The sequence below is a fragment of the Rana temporaria genome, chromosome 1, assembly GCF_905171775.1.
Source record: "Rana temporaria chromosome 1, aRanTem1.1, whole genome shotgun sequence".
In the NCBI taxonomy this organism is placed as follows: domain Eukaryota; kingdom Metazoa; phylum Chordata; class Amphibia; order Anura; family Ranidae; genus Rana; species Rana temporaria.
Genome location: NC_053489.1, coordinates 56823760 through 56846926, shown reverse-complemented (window position 1 = coordinate 56846926; position 23167 = coordinate 56823760). Strand labels below are relative to the sequence as shown.

General features: G+C 43.7%; 1 protein-coding gene across 1 annotated transcript in view; it reads left to right on the top strand.

Moving 5' to 3' along the window:
* PRLR (prolactin receptor) overlaps positions 1-23167 on the top strand; it is a 102157-nt gene that overhangs the window by 43110 nt on the left and 35880 nt on the right. Inside the window, exons 2-4 of the mRNA XM_040338270.1 lie at positions 7236-7361; positions 14479-14611; positions 21913-22082. Coding sequence (XP_040194204.1) covers positions 7286-7361; positions 14479-14611; positions 21913-22082 — 379 coding nt within the window. The 5' untranslated portion in view covers positions 7236-7285. The remainder of the gene's footprint in view (positions 1-7235; positions 7362-14478; positions 14612-21912; positions 22083-23167) is intronic.

Here is a 23167-nt window from a genome sequence, read left to right as displayed (position 1 = left end):
TGCAACCCTAGTTTTCATCATAGGCTGGATAGCCAGATCCACATTTTGCATTGCACATGTTATGCTGGATGTTGAGGTGCATTACTTTAAGACAGTACCACTCATTCTGAATGAGCTGTCAACATAACCTGAGAAAAAATGTACATGATCCTTTTCACAAGGCATGTGCGTTATATAGCAACCGAATAAACCAAGCAGAAGTTGTCCTGTTAAACAGAAGTGTCGTATACGTCTGTATAATCACTTTAAGTATACGTCTGTATAATCACTTTATGCATCAACAAATAAAAAAGTTTTGATTAAAAAAAAAAAAAGAAATGTCAGGGTGTGCTTTATGCTAGCCATTAATGACTCAAATGATGTTTTACGTATATTTATCACCAACTATTTACATACATAAAGTCCTTTACATACTGTACATTCACATCAAACCCTGCCCATAAAGACTTAGGCAGGCCATACATGGGTCGCATTTTGCAAGAATATTCTTTCGAAAATTGTATCTAAGAATTTTTGTTCAAATTTCGCAACATTAGTGGGCTGCAGCAACAGCCAATTTTCATGCGGCCAACGAAGTGAAGCAATCAATCATGTTTTTTTTAATCAATGATGGAAGAATCGTGCGAGAAATGTGATCGGAAAAGAAATGTGCAATAAAAAAAAGTTCCCGGAGAGAAAAGATTCACAGCCACGAAAATTCTTTTCTGTAGCAACAGGAGGTGAAATTAAAGGCTTGGTTGGTTGAAATTCGAAATCAATGGTGGCATCATCGGATCACAAAAAGCACAAAATGTCGGATTTTCAAAAGAAAATTCTTTCTAAATTCAACCATGTATGGCCAGCCTTAGTCCTCCTTTTGCAATAAATAAATAAATGAACATATATTTGCAAGAACAAAGAGTGCATTTATCGCTTATTATTTAGTTTTTTTTAGCAAATTTGCCTGCAAAGCATTCGAACCACAATCGTGGTTCAAGGGTGTAGTGTCATGTTTCTGCAGACTCTTGCTCCAGCTATAAATTCTAAGGTATGGACATTCAATTAGACCCCATTAACACTAAGGCCCCATTCACACCTAGGCGTTTTTACGCCTGAAGCGCACTACTCACAAACGCCAGAGAGGAGAATTAACATTATTACCTATGGTGACTGTTCACACCTGAACGCCTGAACGCCCAAACGCCTGTCGCGCGAAGCTCAAACAAGTCCCGGACCTTTTTTGTCGCGCGTATCGTGCGGTTTGGGCGTATTTGAGCGGTTTTTTTTCCATAGAAAGTAATGGGAAATGCGCGAATTGAGCGTATCGCGCGACAACGGGCGTTTGCTACGGGCGTTTCGTCGCTTTAATAAATAGAACTTGTCGCCCATGCAGAAGATTAAAAAAATCTACCAACATAGCAACAAGTGATGAAAAGATGATCATTTTTCCTATTGGCTAAAATAAAAAACGCCGAAGTACAAAAACATCGCACGACGCTGTATGCAAACGCTCAAATACGCGCGACAAAACGCCAGAAAAAAACGCCCAAAAAAACGACCGAACGACCGACGCTCAGGTGTGAATGCAGCCTTAGAGGTAGCAGGAAAAAGAGTTCAAATTTTTTTTCCGCAATTTGCACACAATTTTGCCCAGCACATAGGGCCAACTTATTCACTTAAATAGGCTGCTCTACACAGGTTTGTCGCCCAAAAAGAGGCTCTTTCTCCTTTTGAGGCAACAAGCTTCACGTGATTGGTGTGGTTTGCTGTGATTGCAAACCTGTCATGCAAAAATCGCAGCAGATTATGATTGCATTTGGGGTGCCATTAAGGGCTATTGCCATATGTGAACAGGCCTTAGAGATCTGGAGGAAGTGACATTGCTTCCTTTTTATGGGGTGTGGGGTGTCCACTTGGCTCCATGTTACACTCTAAATATGGGTATAACATAGTCTTAAGTTGGAGTTAGCCTTTAAGCTTACAATCTAAAGTCCAACATACACCTGCTAGGGCCATATTAGGCAGAAGCCAATTAACTTACCAGCATGTCTTTAGAGTGTTGGAGAAAACCCCACACAAGTTCAGGGAGAACATGCAAATGTCCTAGTCCGGATACAAATTGAGGACCCTAGTCCTGCAAGGCAGGAGTGCTAAGTACTAAGGCACCATGCTGACTTACTACTGGTTCCTGCTAAGTGGGCTGACATTAAGGCCGGGTTTACACTTGTCAGACAAACGCTCCGACACTGGGAGCTCATGTCGCATGACGTGTGAAAATCAATGTTTCCCTATGAGAGCCGTCTTAACTGGTCCGACACATGTCGGTCCAACTTTGAAAATGCTCCCTGTACTACTTTGGTCCGACTTTGATCCTACTTCAGCCCATTGAATATCATTGAAGTCGGACCAAAGTAGGAGCCTTGTCCTTACCATCCAACTTTTTTTCAAACAAATGCTTTTATTGAACAAAAGAAAAAATACATACATCGTGCTTTCTTGGCAAAACAGCATTCACCATCATTGCATGTATTAATTCGAGACTAAGTCATTGGTACCGTGAGCAGTTGATCGTAAACATATAACATACATGTTACACTGTGATACACAATCCCCACCCTGGCGCGGACAAACCGTAAGGGAACCAAGGAGACCCGGAGGCCAAGTCATGACTAATCCCTATCAATCACAGGTTGCAGATTCCCTGAGCCACCTGTCCCATATCTTGTCGTATTTTGAGGGGCAGCCCCTATGAGAGTAGATTATTTTTTTATAGGGCAATACTTGGTTTACCGCCGCTATCCAGTGCGAAAATTCTGGTGGATTGGATCTCATCCAGACCCTGGCCACAACTTTGCGAGCCGCAAAGAGCGTTTCGTGCAGGAATACCATCCAACTTTTGACATCCGACATGTGATTACAGCAGCAGTAAAAGGAATTTATCTCACTCTGGGATTGTTTTGATTGGTCAAAGAACAAGTGAGGCCCCGTACGCACGTCCGAGGAACTCGACGTGCCAAACACATCGAGTTCCTCGTCGAGTTCAGTGTGGAAGCCGCCGAGGAGCTCGGCGGGCCGACTTTCCTCATTGAACAACGAGGAAATAGAGAACATGTTCTCTTTTCGGCCCGTCGAGTTACTCGTCGGCTTCCTCACTGAAAAGTGTACACACGACCGAGTTTCTCGGCAGAATCCAGCTCCGACCGAGTTTCTGGCTGAATTCTGCCGAGAAACTCGGTCGTGTGTATGGGGCCTCAGACTATCACAAAGTGGGATGAAAGTCGGATGGATGTAGGACCAATGTAGGACAGATGTCGCAGAGCAAAGTACTGCTGTCATGTAGTATAGTGTGAACCCAGCCTCAAGCCATTGGTGGCCCTATTGGCACCACCTGGCTCAACAATAAGCAGCGGTGCAGATTCCTTAATCAGTTCAGCATGGATGGTGGAAACTACTGAGTTATCTACATGTGTATGGCTAGCCTTAGTGTACTCTAAAATAGCTCTCATCTATCCTGTACAGAATGTGCTGTGATGGTATTATGTGCTTAGTGAAATGGATGTTCCTCTGTAGGGTGTCATTGTGTCATGCTAATGGACCGAATCCGATTTTACTTCGAACAACTACAAAAGGACCTAAGAGCTTTTATATGAAAAGCGAAAATGACCTTGCTTGGAATGTTTTCAGGAGACCATTAGCGATAAAACTTAACTTACCTGTGTGAAAACTTGTCTTTGACAATAAAGGAAAGTCTAGTCAGAATTGAATGAACCCTAAATCATACATAGACTATGGCCTTTGTGCCTACTGTTTCTGTTTTTCATCAGGCTGTGCTGTCCCCCTTGATATTGCCTTCTTGCTACCAACATGATGTTCTGGAATCATCTTTTGTTGAAGTTTGACTATAGCAGTATTCTTTCTGCTGGGTCGGAGAATGCTTTGCCATACTGATGGTTTCATCTACTGGCACAGTCTGAGCTGCTATCATGATTGCTTTTCGGGGCTCTCACCTAAGTTTTCTCTCTTTTTGGTACCCCTACGTTCTTCACAGTTTATCTTCCCATTCCACTGTCATACCGGGGTCTGAGACTCCCCTGCTACCTCTGACTGACCCTCATGGGGGGTTGCATTAATTGTTCCTAATTACTGTAGTAAAAGCAAAGTCACCAATGGTGTCAATTATGTTTCTCCTATAACATCATTCTTTCAAATGTTTTTTACTATGGGACTGTAGTCATCTATGCCAGTGTTTCTCAACTCCAGTCATCAAGGCGCCCCAACAGGTCATGTTTTCAGGCTCTCTATTATTTTGCACAGGGGATTTGATCAGTTTTACTGCCTTAGTAACTACTTCAGCCATTTCATCTAAGGGAAATCCTGAAAACATGACCTGTTGGGGCGCCTTGAGGACTGGAGTTGAGAAAAACTAATCTACTGTATACAGTGAGTAACAACCAGAGCAAAAAAATTAAAATCTGTGCCCCATAGCAGTTAGTAAAGTTTTATATTTCATTCACTTGGAATGTTAAACGGCAAATTTATTGGGTCCTCTGAGAAAATGACGCACATTCCTCCAGTTATAACCTACACCACCCCACAGATAAATCAATTCATAAAGCAGGGCTTATAAAAACTGGAATTTGGTGTAATTAAACATAAGAACAAAACTGAGAGGCTCTGGAATAGTTGAAGTGGTTATAGTACACAATATGAACTAATTTGTGGACAGCTGACCTTTAACACCCATCATGTGGCCAAGAAAATGAAAAGTAGGAGGAATGGGACTTTATAGGTACAACTAGCTGAATACCCGGCGTTGCCCGGTCTTCCTATCTTAACCTTTTGGGGAGGAAAATCATAGTAATATAAATATACCCATCTTTTATATAAGAGTGTAGGTAAGGGTTAATTTAACTGTCATATATTTTTATTTGGCATATAAGTAATATGTGTAGCAGGTATTATTGAAATATCTCCAGGCGTACAGAAGTTATGTGGGAACATACATTTCCCATTGATTTGCATGGGACTTTAAACAAAAACCCCCGACCCTCACAAATGGGGGTAGTTAAGGGATAAATTAACTATCCTATAGTTTAAGTGGACATATAAGTAACATGTGACCAAGTGTTATCGAAATATGTACAGCCGTTTGGAAGTTATGAAGTAACATGTATTTCCCATAGAGTTGAATGGGACTTTAAAGGAAAACCCCGACCATGGCAAATGGGGGTGGGTAAGGGTTAAACCACCTATACTATGTTTGTTGCTGACATATAAGTAACATGTGTGCCAAGTTTCATGTTAATATCTTTAGCCGTTTGGACGTGATGCTGGAACATGAAGTAACATGTATTTCCCATAGAGTTGAATGGGACTTTAAAGAAAAACCCCAACCATGGCAAATGGGGGTGGGTAAGGGTTAAACCACCTATCCTATGTTTGTTGCTGACATATAAGTAACATGTGTGCCAAGTTTCATGTTAATATCTTTAGCCGTTTGGACGTGATGCTGGAACATACATACACACACTGAGTTTTATATATATAGATAAGTACAAGGACATACCAAATTGAATAGAAAAGTCACAAGGGTACATAAAAACAATATTATACAATACATGAACAGCTTTATGGTTATTCAAGATATGTTATTGAAGCTCCTATAGTTGTTCCCACATCTTAATCCTACATGTTTCGCCGTATGGCTTCCTCAGGGACAAACGTGGTTTTGTGGCTGTTCATATATTCTATAATATTGTTTTTTTTTTACCCTTGTAGCTTAAATAAATTGCGATTTTATTCAATATGGTATGTCCTTGTAATAGATGCATCTAGAAAGTCCCATCCCTCCTACTTTGTATTTTCTATACCTTTACGGGAACGTTGGAGCTGTAACATAGTATTTTAAAATTCTGGAGTTGACCACTTAACTACATTGTGGCCAAATGTATGTGATTAATTATGTACTACCAACCTTGTGGTAACAGTTTTGGGAAGATCCTTTTGTACATAGTCAGCTGCAAAATATATGGTTTGATGAGTTTGGTTGAGTGTCCTACACAGAGTCCTGACCTCAACCCTATTGAACACTATTGGGATGAATTGGAATGCTGATAGCAAACCAGGTCTTCTTCTCCAACATCAGTGCCTGACCTCAGAAATCCCTCAACGGGCATCAATTCCCACAGGCACACTCCAATAGTGGAGGATGTTATAGGTGAAAAGGAATGTCCATGGATTTGGAATGGGATGCCCAACAAGCTCATATAGGCCTAATGGTCAGATGTTTGTCATATAAGGTTCATTCCAAATGAAACCTGTTAGGAGAGAGACCTGCCATTGCTGACTTGTTTGGAAGGTCTAAGCTCCTGTGCAGTACTGATTACTTCACCACTTCTTGCGTAAATGACCCAGAATAAGCCGGTGTATATCAAGTGCTGCTTTGGGGTTTGCGTGATCTTGGTCAGAGACCCTATATCTAGCAATGCTAATATCAAGATGACCACATTGGAGCCTGCACCTTTAAAGACCAGTCACATATTTCTGTCCCGACAGATTCTCATGACATTGTATGTACAGGCATACCCCACTTTTAAGTACACAATGGGGTTTATTTACTAAAGCTGGAAAGAGCAAAATCAGACTCACTTCTGCATAAACACCAATAAGCTTCCAGGTTTTATTACCAAAGCTTAATTGAACAAGCTGGGATTAGCTCATTGGTTTCTATGCAGAAGTGAGCCTGATTTTGCGCTTTTCAGCTTTAGTAAATAAACCCCATTGTGTACTTAAAAGTGGGGTATGCCTGTATTTGCTGGAAAGAATCGCCAATGCGAATGAGACCCCCTCTTCCTGTAATCTCTGCCAGCTCCACACACAATAGTAAATACTAACACCCCCCCCCCCCCCCCCCCCAGCAATTTCAGTTAGCTCCCTCGTTGCATTATCACCCAACACTGCACACACTACACTTCCCTTCTCATTTCTACCACTGTGCTCCTCCCCTCCACCACCATGCCCATACCACCCTTCTCACCCAGCCTGTGCACTCTCTTCTACACTCACACCATGCCAGGTGTCCTATTTCCAACCCTCTTCTCCATTCCCGCCGCCCTATGCCCTCAGTACTCCATCCTTGCCTGTTCTAGAATGGGTCCCCTTTTCTTAGTTACAATAATGATAACATTGTCTTTATCCTATATGAGTCGTATTTGTGCCTTTTTCTAATGTTTTATATTATATTTAATGTTTTACAGAGAAAATTTGATCATCTGGTGTCGTGTACGTCTTAAGCCTGCCGGTCAGGATGTGGCCAGCTCAGATCTCTGCCTTGGCTGTACCCCTTGTCCTGTTCATTGTAATCAATATAACTCCTGTGAATGGTAAGCTCCACCATCTTTGTTTATTGTAATACAGGTACTTTTTTTATGTAAGATATTTTAATGTGTTAACAAGCTTTCGGGGCTGTGTGTTTCTTTGGCAGATTTAAGCTGGCCATAGACTGGTCGGTTTTATACATTTGTACAAAATTTCTGGGCACATTTCATGACTTGACAGATGTTGTGTTGCGGTGTAAGGCCGCGTAATTCAAATGGGGATGTAGGGGGCGTGTTTTATTGAAATGTGTCTTGACCCCGCGTTTTTTACGTTTTGTTTGAACGGCGCATGCGCCGTCCGTAAAATATCCCAGTACGCATTGCTGTAAATGACGTCGCAAGGACGTCATTGGTTTCGATGTGAACATAAATTACGTCCAGCCGTATTCGCGAACGACTTACGCAAACAACATAAAATTTCAAAACTCGTCGCGGGAACGACGGCCATACTTAACATTAGCTACCCCTCATATAGCAGGGGTAACTATACGCCGGAAAAAGCCGAACGCAAACGACGTAAAAAAAAAACGCTGGGCAGTCGTTCGTTTCTGAATCGGCGTAAATCCTCATTTGCATATTCCTCGCGTAAAAATACGGAAGCGCCACCTATCGGCCAGCCTGGAATTGCAGCCTAAGATCCGACAGTGTAAAACACTTACACCTGGCGGATCTTAGGGATATCTATGCGTAACTGATTCTCTGAATCAGTCGCATAGATACGACCGGCGAACTCAGAGATACGACGGCGTATCAGGAGATACGCCGTCGTATCTCTTTCTGAATCCGGCCCTGTGTCTTTTGTTGCCAAAATTAATATAAGACCTGGGCTTATTTTCGGGGAAACACAGTATCAAAAAGTGTTTCCTGGTGCTAAACCTTTCATCCATTTTCTAAATTGCTGCATTTGTAAATGTCAAAAGCCAATATAAAGGAATAGTAGTGGTAAGAAAAAGCACTTGTAGGTTTAAAGGGGTTGTAAAGGTAATTTTTTTTTTACCTAAATAGCTTCCTTTACCTTAGTGCAGTCCTCCTTCACTTACCTCATCCTTCCATTTTGCTTTTAAATGTCCTTATTTCTTCTGAGAAATCCTCACTTCCTGTTCTTCTGTCTGTAACTCCACACAGTAATGCGAGGCTTGAGGGGGGAGGGGGCGAGCAGGAGGGTCAGGACGCTCTCTCTACTTTGCAGATAGAGAAAGGAGCTGTTTGTTAGTGGGCGTCCTGACTATCCTTCTCGCCCCCTCCCCCTATTCAGGGATTTTTTTTTTTACCTTTACAACCCCTTTAGCTAATCATTTTTTGTATAATTCTCCTTTAAGGGGGCATGACAGGAGGTGTGTACTATGCCTACGTATTTCTACTAATTGGTGTCCCTCGTTCCCATCTCAAAAAGTTGGGAGGTATGCCTTATGTGTACCTGTGCTTCTTGTAATCTCCTGCATACCTGGGGTGGGATTGAGAGAAGAGCCCATCTATGATATTCTATGGCACTGTCACTCTAACATGAATACACAGTAAAATATTTTGATTTTATTATAGACATTTCTATAGCACCAACAATTTATGCAGTGTTTTACATATTGTATGTGCACATGAGTCCCTACCTCATATGCATAGGTGTGCTCTTCCTGCCAGAACAGTCTTGTATGCCAGAGACGGTAAAGAGAGAGATTCTACCTATCTTCCTGCTGGCACACAGAGCAATAATGCTAATGCACTTGGGGTATTAGGGTGTGCCCAGGCATATCCGGCACACCTTTGTTCATATGCATTTATAGACCGGAGCCAATACATGCTGCAGCAGGTTGGTCCACACTTACCTCACCTTACACACACATACACTGCCTTGGGTGCCAGCCCAGTTCATAAGCCTGTACAAATAACGGACGAAGAAAAGTCCGGCTGGCTGCACTCCGAAACTACATCCATTTATTTTATCAACAAACAACATAAAACCAAAAAAAAGACCACGGTGGAGGACAAAAGGTTGACCCGATTCGTGCCTCTCCTGTCGCTTAGTAGCAGGTTGACGCGTTTCATGCCTCTCCTAGCACTTAACTGCTACCCTCCCAAGACGTCTTTTTACTGTGGGAGGAAACACACTCAAGAACAGAGAGAGCATGCCAACTCCATGCAGGTAGTGTCCTGGTTGGGATTCAAAGCGAGGACCCTAGTATGACAAAAGTAACCATAGTGCTAACCACTAAGCCACTGCGTGACATGACCATTGTGCTGCTATTTTCATTGAGAGGCAGAGGCCTGCGAATCACAAGGGTGACTGAACAGAATCGTATATCTCTTGGCAGGTATAGCAGCCCACATATTCTGTATGCATTTCAGCAATGCTTCTAGCTGCTTGGCTGGAGTTCTAATTCAGAGAAAAGCAATGTCTTGGCTTCTAGTCATTGCATAAATGTGAACATAAAGCATCATTTAATGTGTATCCTCTTGGCTGTGCAAAGTATTATGCGGGTTGTCATAGAGAAAATTGAGTAATGTCCGTGATACTTTTTTTATTTGCACTAACATACAATTTTTCAGGACAAGCTTTGGGGGTATGTCCCCGTCTTCAAGGTCCTAGCAATTTTTGTATTGGACCTTGAAGAAGGGGACATACCCCGAAAGCTTGTCCTGAAAAAGTGTATGTTAGTGCAAATTTAAAAAAAATCACGGACATTACTCAATTTTTTGTTTCACAATTGCACTAATACGGCTACAATCACGTCAAGCAGGTTGTCATGATAAGCAGGGCCGTATTTAAGGCAGGGCAAAAGGGGCAGCTGCCCTGGGTCCTGTCATTGTTGTGGGGCCCAAAGCAGCTGCCTCATACTTGCCAACTATCCCAGTTTAAATTCCCTTGTCCCTTGAATTTGTCGCCATATGCTGTGTCCTGATATCTCAGTGTGAAGTGCTGCTACTAAAGCTGCCCAACTCTGCCCTATTGTTGTGTACAGATGACTCCCCTGCAGACCCTGGCTCGGATTCAGATACAAATGTGTATCTTTAGGTGGGCGTAGCGTATCTCCTATACGCTACGCCGCCGTAACTTTGTGAGGCGAGTATGGTATTCAGAAAGAATATGTGCCCGAAGTTACGGCGGCGTAGCGTATAAGGGCCGGCGTAAGCCCGCCTAATTCAAAATTGAAAGATGTGGGCGTGTTTTATGTAAATTCAGTGTGACCCCACGTAAATGACGTTTTTAACGAACGGCGCATGCGCCGTCCATGAACGTATCCCAGTGCGTATGCTCCAAATTACGCCGCAAAAAGTCAATGCTTTCGATGTGAACGTAACTTACGCACAGCCCTATTCGCGAACGACTTACGCAAACGACGTAAACGACGGAAAATTCGACGCTGGCCCGACGTTCATACTTAACATTGGCTACGCCTCATAGAGCAGGGGTAACTTTACGCCGGAAAAAGCCTTACGTAACCGACGTAAAAAAATGCGCCGGGCGGACGGACGTTTCTGAATCGGCGTATCTACCTAATTTGCATATTCAACGCGGAAGTCTTGGGAAGCGCCCCTAGCGGTCAGCGTAAATATTGCACCCTAAGATACGACGGCGTAGGAGACTTACGCCACTCGTATCTAGGCAACATTGAGGCGTATCTGATTCTATGAATCAGGCGCCGAGATGCGACGGCCCGCATTCGGAGTTACGACGGCGTATCTGGAGATACGCCGACGTAACTCCTTTCTGAATCCGGGCCCCTGTGTTTACATGTAAATAACCGTCATTCATATGTAAATAACGGAAGCATCCATATGTAAATAGCGGCAGCATTTATATGTAAATAAAGGCGGCATTTATATGTATATCATGCCCCTCTGCAGTGAAGAGATGATGTGCTGTAACCTCTAGCAACCAATCAGTGAGCAGTAATACTGTACAGTAATCTCTAGCAACCAATCAACAAGCAGAAATCATGTGCTGTAACCTCTAGCAACTAATCAGTGAGCCGTAATGTGTGCTTTAACCTCTAGCAACCAGTCAGTAAGTGGTAATGATATGCTGTAACCTCTGGCAACCAATCACAATCGCTGCCTGCTCTGATGCAGTAAGCTGATTTTAAATCTAGCTGATATTTATTGTATGTCTCAGAGCAGGTGGAGCGCAAAATTGCATTGGGGCCCCAAGAAAATGTTTGCCCAGGGTCCAATGAACATCAAAGACGGCCCTGCTGATAAGTAAATGGTTAAATAGTTAAATCTTTACATACATCTTTTTCGGATCAATAGTTTCCTGCGTGGCTTGAAATCGATGACATGTTACATAAGAGTGTTCCCAGCCAAGATTATGTAAGGATATCGGATTAAACGTAGGGAGGTATACATGACATGGAGCTAAACTATACGGGTTAAAGGATTGCCCGTCTCGGTGCTATTAGCAGATCTATAAACTCTCTGGGTTACTGACTCAGAACAATGATTTCTATATAACAGGCTTTGAAACGTTCTGGCTCAATAGCATTTGTTTGATGGAGAACAATCATCACTATTTAACAAATGCCATTATGTGACACAGCACTGATCCAGCACACTGGCTGTACTCTGGGAAATTCACCACTGTACATTGAGTCACAAATAATGCAAACCTATGATTTTCTCATGCAGAGTAAAGCAAAAAGGTTGGCGTTAAGGCTGAACTCCAGCCAGGAGGTATGGAAACATACTGTATTAAAGTTACCGTATTTATCGCGGTATAACGCGCTCCCGCGTATACCGCGCACCCCTAAAGTTGCCCCGAATCCTGTGGAAAAAAAGTATTTTTTGTACTTACAGTTTTGGTGTCTTGCGCGGCGTCCATCGGCAGCCTCGTCGGGTCCGGCGTCCGTCTGCGGCTTCGGGTGTCCTCTTCGTCGGGTCCGGCGTCCATCTGCAGCTTCGGGTGTCCTCTTCGTCGGGTCCGGCGTCTTTCTGCGGCGTCCTCCCCGCTCGTTTTCCGCGCCGAGTTTGAATACTGCGCCGACATATACAGAGCGCAGTACACTCGTGTATTGTCGGCAATGCTCGGCAACTCTCGCGCTGACGTCCTGTACGTCCAGGACGTGAGCGCGGAAGGAGCCGAGACTGCCCGACTATACCCGAGTGTACTGCGCTCGGTATATGTCGGCGCAGTATTCAAACTCGGCGCGGGAAAGCGGGTATCGGCGTATACCGCGCACCCACAATTTTGCCCTGATTTTCAGAGCAAAAAAGTGCGCGGTATACGCCGATAAATACGGTACATACTTGCCTTGTGCAAAAAGTCTGTCTTTACCGCTTTACACACGGCCAGAATCTCGTCAGGAAAAAAAAGTCATTTTCTCCTGACGAGATTCTTGGCAAGAATCTCTTGCCGCCCGAGTGTACACACACTCAATTCAAAAGAACCGCCGTTCTTTTGAATGACAAGAATGCGGTGACGTCATCAAGTACGACGAGCATGCGCTCGTCACATTCGATGCCGTCAGCGCCATCTTGCTACACCCTACACTGCCCTTGGAAGCTACCCCGCATGCGTCAAAGTCATTTCGAGAATGCGCGGGTTTCCACGGCATCAGGTAAGTATGCAGACGCTCGGGTTTCTCGGCAGGAAAACACAGAGCCGAGAATCACAATGAGAAAATAGAGAGCAGGTTCTCTATTTTTCTCGTCGAGATTCTGGGCAGTTTTCTTGACGAGAAACCTGAAAAACTCGTACACACGCACGGTATACTCGGCAAGAAAGCTCTGCCAGCAGTTTTCTTGCTGGTTCTTGCCGAGAAAACCATGCGTGTGTACGAGGGATTTTTGTTATTTCTTGTCCCCCAAACATGCCCTGTTCTGTCTCAACTGCCACTTCGTGCATTGACATACCTCCATAGATCTCAATTTTTCTGGAGAGTACGCCAACTTGCTGATTCAGACATCTTCAAACGGAGCGCCACGCAAAAGTGGAAGCTCCGATAGATCGCACCCTTCACTGCCACTTTTTGGTGGGGAGGGGGGAGCCGATATCTGTCAAAACCAGGTACCCACTCCCACTTCCGGGTAGGATCGCCGCACAACGATGCAGAGATCTACCAAATTTTCGTCCTCTCCTCCTTCCTCCCCGCTGCCTTCTGGGGACAAAATGGCGGTCATTGTAATATTTTATGTCACACTGTATTTGCACAGTAGTCTTTCAAAAAAATTTTTAGGCCCCATACACACGATAGAATCCATCCGCTGAAAAATCCCAGTGAATGGGTTTCAGCGGATAGATCCTATGGTGTGTACACTCCAGCGGATCTGTTTCCGCGGATATTTATCCCCTGGGATGGATTCCAGCAGATCGGATATTCGCTGACATGCTAAACAAATCTATCTGCTGGAATCCATCCCAACGGATGGATCCGCTCGTCTGTACAGACTCACCGGATCCATCCGTCCAAAGGGATCCCCCGCATGCGTCGTAATGATTCGACGCATGCGTGGAATTCCTTATATGACAGCGTCGCGCACGTCGCCGCGTCATAATCGTGGCGACGGCGCGACACCTCATCGCCAGGGGATTTCGGCGCGGATTTCAATGCGATGGTGAGTACACTCCATCGCAGAGAAATCTGCTGAAATCCTCGAGAGGATTTATCCGCGGAAACGGTCCGCTGGGCCGTATTCGCGGATAAATCCTCTCGTGTGTATGGGGCCATAGGGAAAAAATACACTTAAATTTTTTTGTATAATGTGAAAGATGATGTTATGCCGAGAAACAAGATCTTTATTCTAAGAAAATTAATTGTGATTCTCATTTTATCCAGAATCATGCAGCTCTCTTACTGAGTATCCTCCCCCAGGTATTTGCCGGAAGCATAAATATATAAAATTCAATCAGCGCAAATAAACCCTATACAAGCATAGAGCCCTCAAGGTCAAAATATCAAATCCCAGCATAGAAACATAAAATGTAATAGTGCAGCGTTGGAAAAAACAACGAAATAAATAGCACAAATATTCAGACTGCTTGTTTGACTCTCCCGATCATAATTTTAGCTGTACCTTTTCTGCTCCACCAGTCAGAACGTTGGGTTGGACCTTTAGGAATTAATTGTATAAAACAGATTTAATTTCTTCTCTGTGTTTTCATTATTCAAGTGATTTTCCCATTGGTCCACAGCACAGTCTCCCCCGGGACAACCAGAAGTGATCGGCTGCCGGTCGTATGACAAGGAAACGGTCACCTGCTGGTGGAAGCCGGGTTCGGATGGAGGACTCCCAACAAACTACACTGTCCTGTACTGGACAGAAAGGTAAGATCCAACTGATTCCAACAGATCTCCTTCTTTGCCCTGATGCTCTGATGCAACTTGTCTTTGCCATTAAATAGCATCCATAATTCATGCAGACCTTCTTATTAAAGTATAACTAAAGGGAAAACTTTATTTTTAGCTTTGGATAGAGCGGAGAGGGATTGGAACACCTGTCAGTTTTTATTGCTGTATGTGCCCCTGTAATTCACCCTCTCTGTATTGGTGACCATTATCACCAAGCGTGAAAGTGACAGAAATTCCCAAACTTTGGGTTGTCACTAGAACAAGAATAGAGGAGAAATCTTCCAATGGGGACGCTAGTTCTGCTGACAACCAGGGATTCCCTTACTTTGCAGGGATTCCCTCTCACCAGTGTTAAAGCGGGAGTTCACCCGAAATTTTTTTTTAACATTAGGTTGAGGCTCATTTTGTCAAGGGGAATCGGGTAGTTTTTTTAAAATCAAAGCAGTACTTACCGTTTTAGGCTGCATTCACACCTGAAATTGAGGCGTTATGTCCTGCGATTTGCCGCGACAAAACGCGTATTTTTTTAGCCTAAAATACGCCGGAGGGGTGGTTAAACATTGTCGGCTATGCCGCCTGAAAAAAAGGGTCCGGGACTTGTTTTGAGCTTCAGGCGTTTCGGCGTTCGGCGTGGAGATGTGAACCATCTCCATAGCCGACAATGTTAAATCACCCCTCCAGCGTATTGCAGGCTGCAATAGCGTCGGGCGTCGGGGCTTAAAAACGCCTAAGTGTGAATGGAGCCTCAGAGAGCGATCTTCTCCGCCGTTTCCGGGTATGGTCTTCGGAACTCGTTTTGTCAAGGGGAATCGGGTGTTTTTTATTAAAATCGAAGCAGTACTTACCGTTTTAGAGATGCATCTTCTCCGCCGCTTCCGGGTATGGGCTGCGAGACTGGGCGTTCCCATTTGATTGACAGGCTTCCGACGGTCGCATACATCGCGTCACGAGTAGCCGAAAGAAGCCGAACGTCGGTGCGGCTCTATACGGCGCCTGCGCACCGACGTTCGTCTACTTTCGGAAAATCGTGACGCAATGTATGTGACCGTCGGAAGCCTGTCAATCAAGTAGCAACGCCCAGTCCCGCAGCCCATACCTGGAAGCGGCGGAGAAGATGCATCTCTAAAACGGTAAGTACTGCTTCGATTGTAAAAAAAACCATAGATAGTAAGGTGCATAAACCAGACAACAGGGAACCTAAATGCACTTCCGGCGCCTGGGATCTAATATCAACTGATCCCAAGTGAAGAAAAAGATGTGTCAACAAGTGAGGTGGATTCTATCAAATAGTGGTAAACTTGATAAAAGGCCAAGAGCAGCTATTTTAAAAATGGGAAAAAACCCATTGGCAGTATAAAAACAAAGTATCAAATAAAAAGAACTATGGTTCAAAAATGATAAAAACAGCGCTGTGTAATAGAGTGATAAATAACCCCAAAAGAGAGGTTTCTATTGAAGATACAGATGTGAAGTGCTGGGTGATCAAAAAATAGGTGGAAGTGCACCCTCAAATCTATTTAAGATTCACCCATATGTTGTGAGAGTGCCCACTTCTGAAAAAAAGGCTTGACGCAGCCTGTAAAGGGGATGTTTAGAACTCACAAGCACTCCTTCAAATGATCCTCAAATTCCTCTGTGACGGTCAAACTTGGTGATGTTACATGAAAACAATAAAAACACTAAAATAGTGAAGTACTGCTAACATTAAACCATACACTCTAAGTGGGAAATAGTTCCCTATGTAAAATGCCCGTACAGGAAAATAAATAAGAATGAACAAAAAAGCAAGCCTGTATTCTCTGCTGATGTCTGCTGTCGTCTCCGTCCTATGGACACCAGGGGCCGCACGAGTGCTTCTGACGCTGGCAAACAAGTGGATGGTTTGTAGACTGCAGGTAGGCTTCCGTGTTGCGCTGTTGTAGCCACGCCCTGACGCGTTTCGTCACTTCCGACTTCAACAGAGGGCGTCTGTTGAAGTCGGAAGTGACGAAACGCGTCAGGGCGTGGCTACAACAGCGCAACACGGAAGCCTACCTGCAGTCTACAAACCATCCACTTGTTTGCCAGCGTCAGAAGCACTCGTGCGGCCCCTGGTGTCCATAGGACGGAGACGACAGCAGACATCAGCAGAGAATACAGGCTTGCTTTTTTGTTCATTCTTATTTATTTTCCTGTACGGGCATTTTACATAGGGAACTATTTCCCACTTAGAGTGTATGGTTTAATGTTAGCAGTACTTCACTATTTTAGTGTTTTTATTGTTTTCATGTAACATCACCAAGTTTGACCGTCACAGAGGAATTTGAGGATCATTTGAAGGAGTGCTTGTGAGTTCTAAACATCCCCTTTACAGGCTGCGTCAAGCCTTTTTTTCAGAAGTGGGCACTCTCACAACATATGGGTGAATCTTAAATAGATTTGAGGGTGCACTTCCACCTATTTTTTGATCACCCAGCACTTCACATCTGTATCTTCAATAGAAACCTCTCTTTTGGGGTTATTTATCACTCTATTACACAGCGCTGTTTTTATCATTTTTGAACCATAGTTTTTATTTGATACTTTGTTTTTGTAAAAAAAAACACCCGATTCCCCTTGACAAAATGAGCATCAATCTAATGTTAAAAAAAAAGGTTTTTGGATGAACCTCCACTTTAATTTAGTCGACTAGAACGACTAAAACATTTTAGTCAACTAAGTGAATACTATTTTAATTCAAATAAAATACGACTAAAACTAAAACAATTGAGATTACTAAAATACGACATGGCATTTTAGTCAAAAGACTAAGACTAAAACTGAATTGAAATTTGACTTCAAAATTAACACTGGTCTGTAGTGCATGTTCATACGTCAATACCATAAGCAATACTGTAGCATATTAGATTTTTCACTCCAGCTGTATATAATGAGATTGTGAATTGTAGAGAAATGTTAACTAATGCATTACAATTTAATTGCACCCATTAGATTTTAGAATTTTAAATTTGTTTTAGTCAACTAAAATGTACTGGAGATTTAGTCGACTAAATACGACTAAAACTAAAACAATTGCAGAAGACTAAAATGGGACTAAATCCAAAATGTCATTTTAGTCCTAAGACTAAAACTATATCGAAATTTGCTGCCAAAATTAACACTGCCTCGCCTTATTGGCTCGAGTATAAGGCTAGGGTGGCCATCTGCATGCCTCACTTTGCCTCACTGTGTCCATGTGCATGCCTCGCTGTGTCCATGCCTCACTGTGTCCATGCCTCACTGTGTCCATGCTTCACTGTGTCCATGTCCATGCCTCACTGTGTCCATGCCTCACTATGTCCATGCCTCACTATGTCCATGCCTCACTATGTCCATGCCTCACTGTGTCTATACCTCACGGTTCCCATGCCTCACTGTGCCCATGCCTCACTGTGCCCATGCCTCACTGTGTCTAACCTCACTGTGCCCATGCCTCACTGTGTCCATGCCTCACTGTGCCCATGCCTCACTGTGTCCATGCCTCACTGTGTCCATGCCTCACTGTGTCCATGCTTCACTGTGTCCATGTCCATGCCTCACTGTGTCCATGCCTCACTGTGTCCCCCCTGTCATGCGGATGGTGAGAGGAGAAAAAACAGAGGGAAGAGGAGGTGAGATAGTTCTTGGCAGCAGCGACCCCCCCTCCCAGTTCTCAATGTAATTTTGTCATTTTTGGCAGCAGCCCCCCCCCCCCCCCCCGCGCTTCTCAGTGTCCTGGCGAAATAGTCCACCGGTGGATAATGTCCCCCCGTACTGCGCAGGCGGGGGCGGCATTGAAGGACCCGGCCTTGGGGCGGCAAAGGGAGTAAATCCGGGCCTGTCCATGCCTCACTGTGTCCATGCCTCACTGTGTCTAACCTCACTGTGCCCATGCCTCACTGTGTCCATGACTAGACTGACGTTTAACATGAGAGTCTATGGAATGGGTGCACGGGTATGAAAAATCGGTGCTCGCCAGCCGTAGGTCCCCCAGACAACAAACTTTGCACACTTGTAGAGGAAGAGTGGGACTACATGTGTGGTAGCCGATACCGGGTCTCCAAAGTCCGGGAGATCAGGCGCAAAAAGGTGACTCAGGTATAAGCGGAAGGGGCCATTTTCAGCACACAAAAAATGTGCTGAAAAACTCGGCTTATACTCGAGTATATACGGTATGTCACAGGAACTGAAGGGAAATCTCCCCAATGGCAAAACTAAAACTGACAGGGGCTATAACCCTCCCTTACTCTATCCAACCTGAAAATTTCAATTGCCTCTAGTTCTACAAGTAGTCCAAATTCAGTGAAAGGTTGAATGAAAAAAAAATTAATTTTGGGAATTGTGTTCTGACAGAGAGGAGACTTCCCCGCTGTCAAATACACTGCTCAGTGCTGCCAACTATAGCCGACAGCACTGATTGTCCGAAAAGACCGATCGGTATATCAACTTCTGTACAACCAGCCGGCCCATACATGGATTAAAATTCACCCGGTCCCTGCTAAACTGTCCGAATTTCAATCCATGTATAGCTGCCCATAAACACTGTATTCTGTCAAAGCCTGGTAAAGAAAATGGTTAAATCCCTTTTATTGCCTGGGTCTCATTTGAAAGGTTTTCCTTCACTTCCTGTGCCCAAGGGGTTGATTGTCTAAAGGCAAATAGACTTTGCGAAGTGCATTTGCACTCTGCAAGTGCAGTTGCTCCAGAGCTTAGTAAATGAGCAATAATCATAATGTGCAAAATAAACAAAATGTCAAAATGACTGTGCAAATAAATAAATAATAAAAAGTCCAAAATAACTCTGATGAGAAAAGTGCTGAAACAACGTCCACAATGTCTTATGTAAACAAATAAATAAAGCGCATTAAAACTTTTATAGTCTTCAAGTAGGTTACAAAATAAATATTGCACTGGAGATAAAATCGATGTAGCTACATAAACTGTAAAAATGGTGTGAGTAATACCAAACGGTAGCAAAAGCAGTCATAAAAACATGTAGCTAAGTATGATACTGGTATAAAAAGGTGTACAACGATACCACTGCTGAATCCAGATGAGGAGGGGTTAACATCAGTCCATCGGCATGTAGATGTCCCGTGAAGGGAACTATCACAACTCCCAGTGGATGGCTGTAGAATCCCAGGTTGATAGAGGGAAGTAATAGAGGGAAGTGTAACAGCACTTGCGTGTGGCAGATAGTTAGGTCCCGCCGGCATGCTGATATGAAGGCACAGCAAAGGAGCCCTTCAGATGGACACGGCAAGCCCCGCCGGTGTCCGTGATGTCACCGGATCTCCGACGGATGATTTCCTTAACTGGGGGGATGAGAGTAGATCTCCTGATGGATCCAGTAATGGCAGGTGGTGTCTCTCCAAGTTATGTGTTCCAAATAAAGATGATGGCTTCTAAACTCCCCAGCGTGATTTATTCGCAGGAGTCAGGCATATAGAGGGGATAAAGAAAAATCTCCCACAGTGCAAAACGTATAATAAAGTAGGTTTATTTAAACAGCCAAATGACCACTTACAAGGAAAAAGTAAAAAAAACAGCAGAGAAGTACAAACTACGGCATTGCAGACACCTCTTATTTCACTTCAAGTTCATTCCGTATCCGGCCACTCCCTATGCATTACAACATGTTCCCCTGATGAAGTCACGTGTTGTGATGTAATGCATAGGGAGTGGCCAGATACCGAATGAACCGGAAGTGAAGTAAGAGGTGTCTGCAACGCCGTAAATTGTACTTCTCTGCTGTTTTTTTACTTTTTCCTTGTAAGTGCCCATTTGGCTGTTTAAATAAAACTTCTTTATTATGATTTTGCTTTATCCCATTTATATGCCTGACTCCTGCGAATAAATCACGCTGGGGAGTTTGTAAGCCATCATCTTCAAAAAAACAGCCCCACCGCTTTGGAATCCATGCGCCGGTGTCCTGAAAGGGGCCGGACGCATGGATAGGGGATGCGGCGATGGACAGGGGCGGGGCGTCCATGTGCCCTGAAGTTAGTTAACTACTTCCCGACCAGCCGCCGTCATTTTACAGCGGCAGGTCGGCTCCCCTGCGCGAGAGCCTGTAGCTACATGTCGGCTCTCGCGTAGGCCACCCTGGGCACGATCGCTGCCAGGCACACGCGATTGCTCGTTACAGAGCGGGGACCGGGAGCTGTGTGTGTGAACACACAGCTCCCGGTCCTGTCAGGAAGAGAAATGCTGATCTTCTGTTCATACAATGTATGAACAGAAGATCAGTCATTTCCCCAGGTGAGGCCACCCCCCCCCCTACAGTATAGAACACACCCAGGAAACATACTTAACCCCTTCCCCGCCCCCTAGTGTTAACCCCTTCACTGCCAGTGGCATTTTTATAGTAATCCAATGCATTTTTATAGCATTTTTATAGCACTGATCGCTATAAAAATGCCAGTGGTCCCAAAAATGTGTCAAAAGTGTCCGAAGTGTCCGCCATAATGTCGCAGTACCGAAAAAAAAAATACTAGTAAAAAAAGATATTAATAAAAATGCCATAAAAATACCCCCTATTTTGTAAACGCTATAACTTTTGCGCAAACCAATCAATAAACGCTTATTGTGATTTTTTTTACGAAAAATATGTAGAAGAATACGTATCGGCCTAAACTGAGGGAAAAAAAAAAAATTTTATATATTTTTGGGGGATATTTATTATAGCAAAAAGTAAAAAAATTTCATTTTTTCCAAAATTATCGCTCTATTTTTGTTTATAGCGCTAAAAGTAAAAACCGCAGAGGTGATCAAATACCACCAAAAGAAAGCTCTATTTGTGGGGAAAAAAGGACGCCAATTTTGTTTGGGAGCCACGTCGCACAACCGCGCAATTGTCAGTTAAAGCGTCGCAGTGCCGAATCGCAAAAAGTGCTCTGGTCTTTGACCAGCAATATGGTCCGGGGGTTAAGTGGTTAAAAAAAAATTGGAGGAAAAATAAATTGGTATATATTTTTAACGTATTCCTGCCTTCTGTGCTGATGTCACACCTTTCCTGGAGAATGAGGAGTATCTGAAATATTAGGTGGGACTTTTCACGAGATTTGGAATACTCCGCATTTCCCAGGATCTTGCCTCAGCACCATGGGTCAAGCCGGGGTAGGACAGGTACATTTCAAAATGTTGTTTCCTTGCAGGATTTTACTGAGAATTAAAATGTATGATAATGAAGGGGAGTCTAATATATTAAGAGAATCAAGAGGATCCTACATTTTTACTTCTGTGGGTTTTATATTTATTATATACTATTTGTGTTTCAGATCTAAAACAGAGCAAGAGTGCCCAGACTATCACTCATCAGGGCCATACACCTGCTTCTTTGATAAGGCCCATTCCTCCCTCTGGATGTACTACTTTGTCTACGTCAAAGCAACAAACGCATTGGGATCCAACGTGTCGGATATTTATCGGTTTGAGATCGGTGATATAGGTAAGAGGATGCAAAACACGAAAAAACAGCAGCTGTTTGTACTCTGTAATTTCCTGTTCTAGAAAATGTGAACTTGTCTCAAATAACTGAGATCACCCAGTGTAGCTCTAACCACTTGCCATCCAAGCCAATTCTAATGCCGCGTACACACGATCGTTTTTAATGTCATGGAAAAAACAAAGTTTTTCTGGACGTGATTCTTGTCAAGCCTGCCTTGCCTACACACGATCGTGAAAAAAAAAGCTTGAGCAAAGCGCGGTGACGTACAACACGTATGACGGCACTATAAAGGGGAAGTTCCATTCGATTGGCAACACCCTTTGGGCTGATTATGCAAAGTTTCCCATTTCATAACCTGCTTCTGAGCATGTATGTTTTTTACCCCGTCGTTAAAGCCCACACATGACCGTTTTTCATGACGAGAAAAATTAGAGCATGTTCTAAATTTTTAATGCTTATTTTTCACGTCAAGAAAAATGCTCTGGAGTGTACACACGTTCGTTATTAATGACCAATTAAAAAAATTGAATTTTTCTCGTCATGAAAAACGGTCGTGTGTACGCGGCATAACACTTCTCTCCTAAAAAAACACTAAAGTTAGTCCGATTTTTGGGCATAATGTGAAGGATAATGTTAAGCAGATTAAATACCTAGCACAGGGTTTGACAAATTTGCTTGGAATCTAGGAGCCAGCTAAAAAGTGGAATTTTTTCCCCAAAAAGTGCGCTGGTAAGACCGCTGCGCAAATACGGCGTGGCAGCAAGTATTGCAACAATCGCCATTTTATTCTCTAGGGTGTTAGAATAAAAAATATATATAATGTTTGGGGGGTTCTAATTAGAGGGAAGGAGATGGCAGTGAAAATAGTGAAAAATGACACACATTAGAATTGCTGTTTAACTTGTAACAACGACCACCACCAGATGGCGCCATCTCACAGAAGGAAGAGCTTGGGACTTCACAAGGCCGCAAAGCCGCGGCCTCAATTACCGGCCGTCACGGGCCAGCCGCGATCGCGCGTCAGAGGAGGTCGGGGCGCACGGAGACACATGATCTCAATTACCGGCGGGCGCCAGGTAACAATT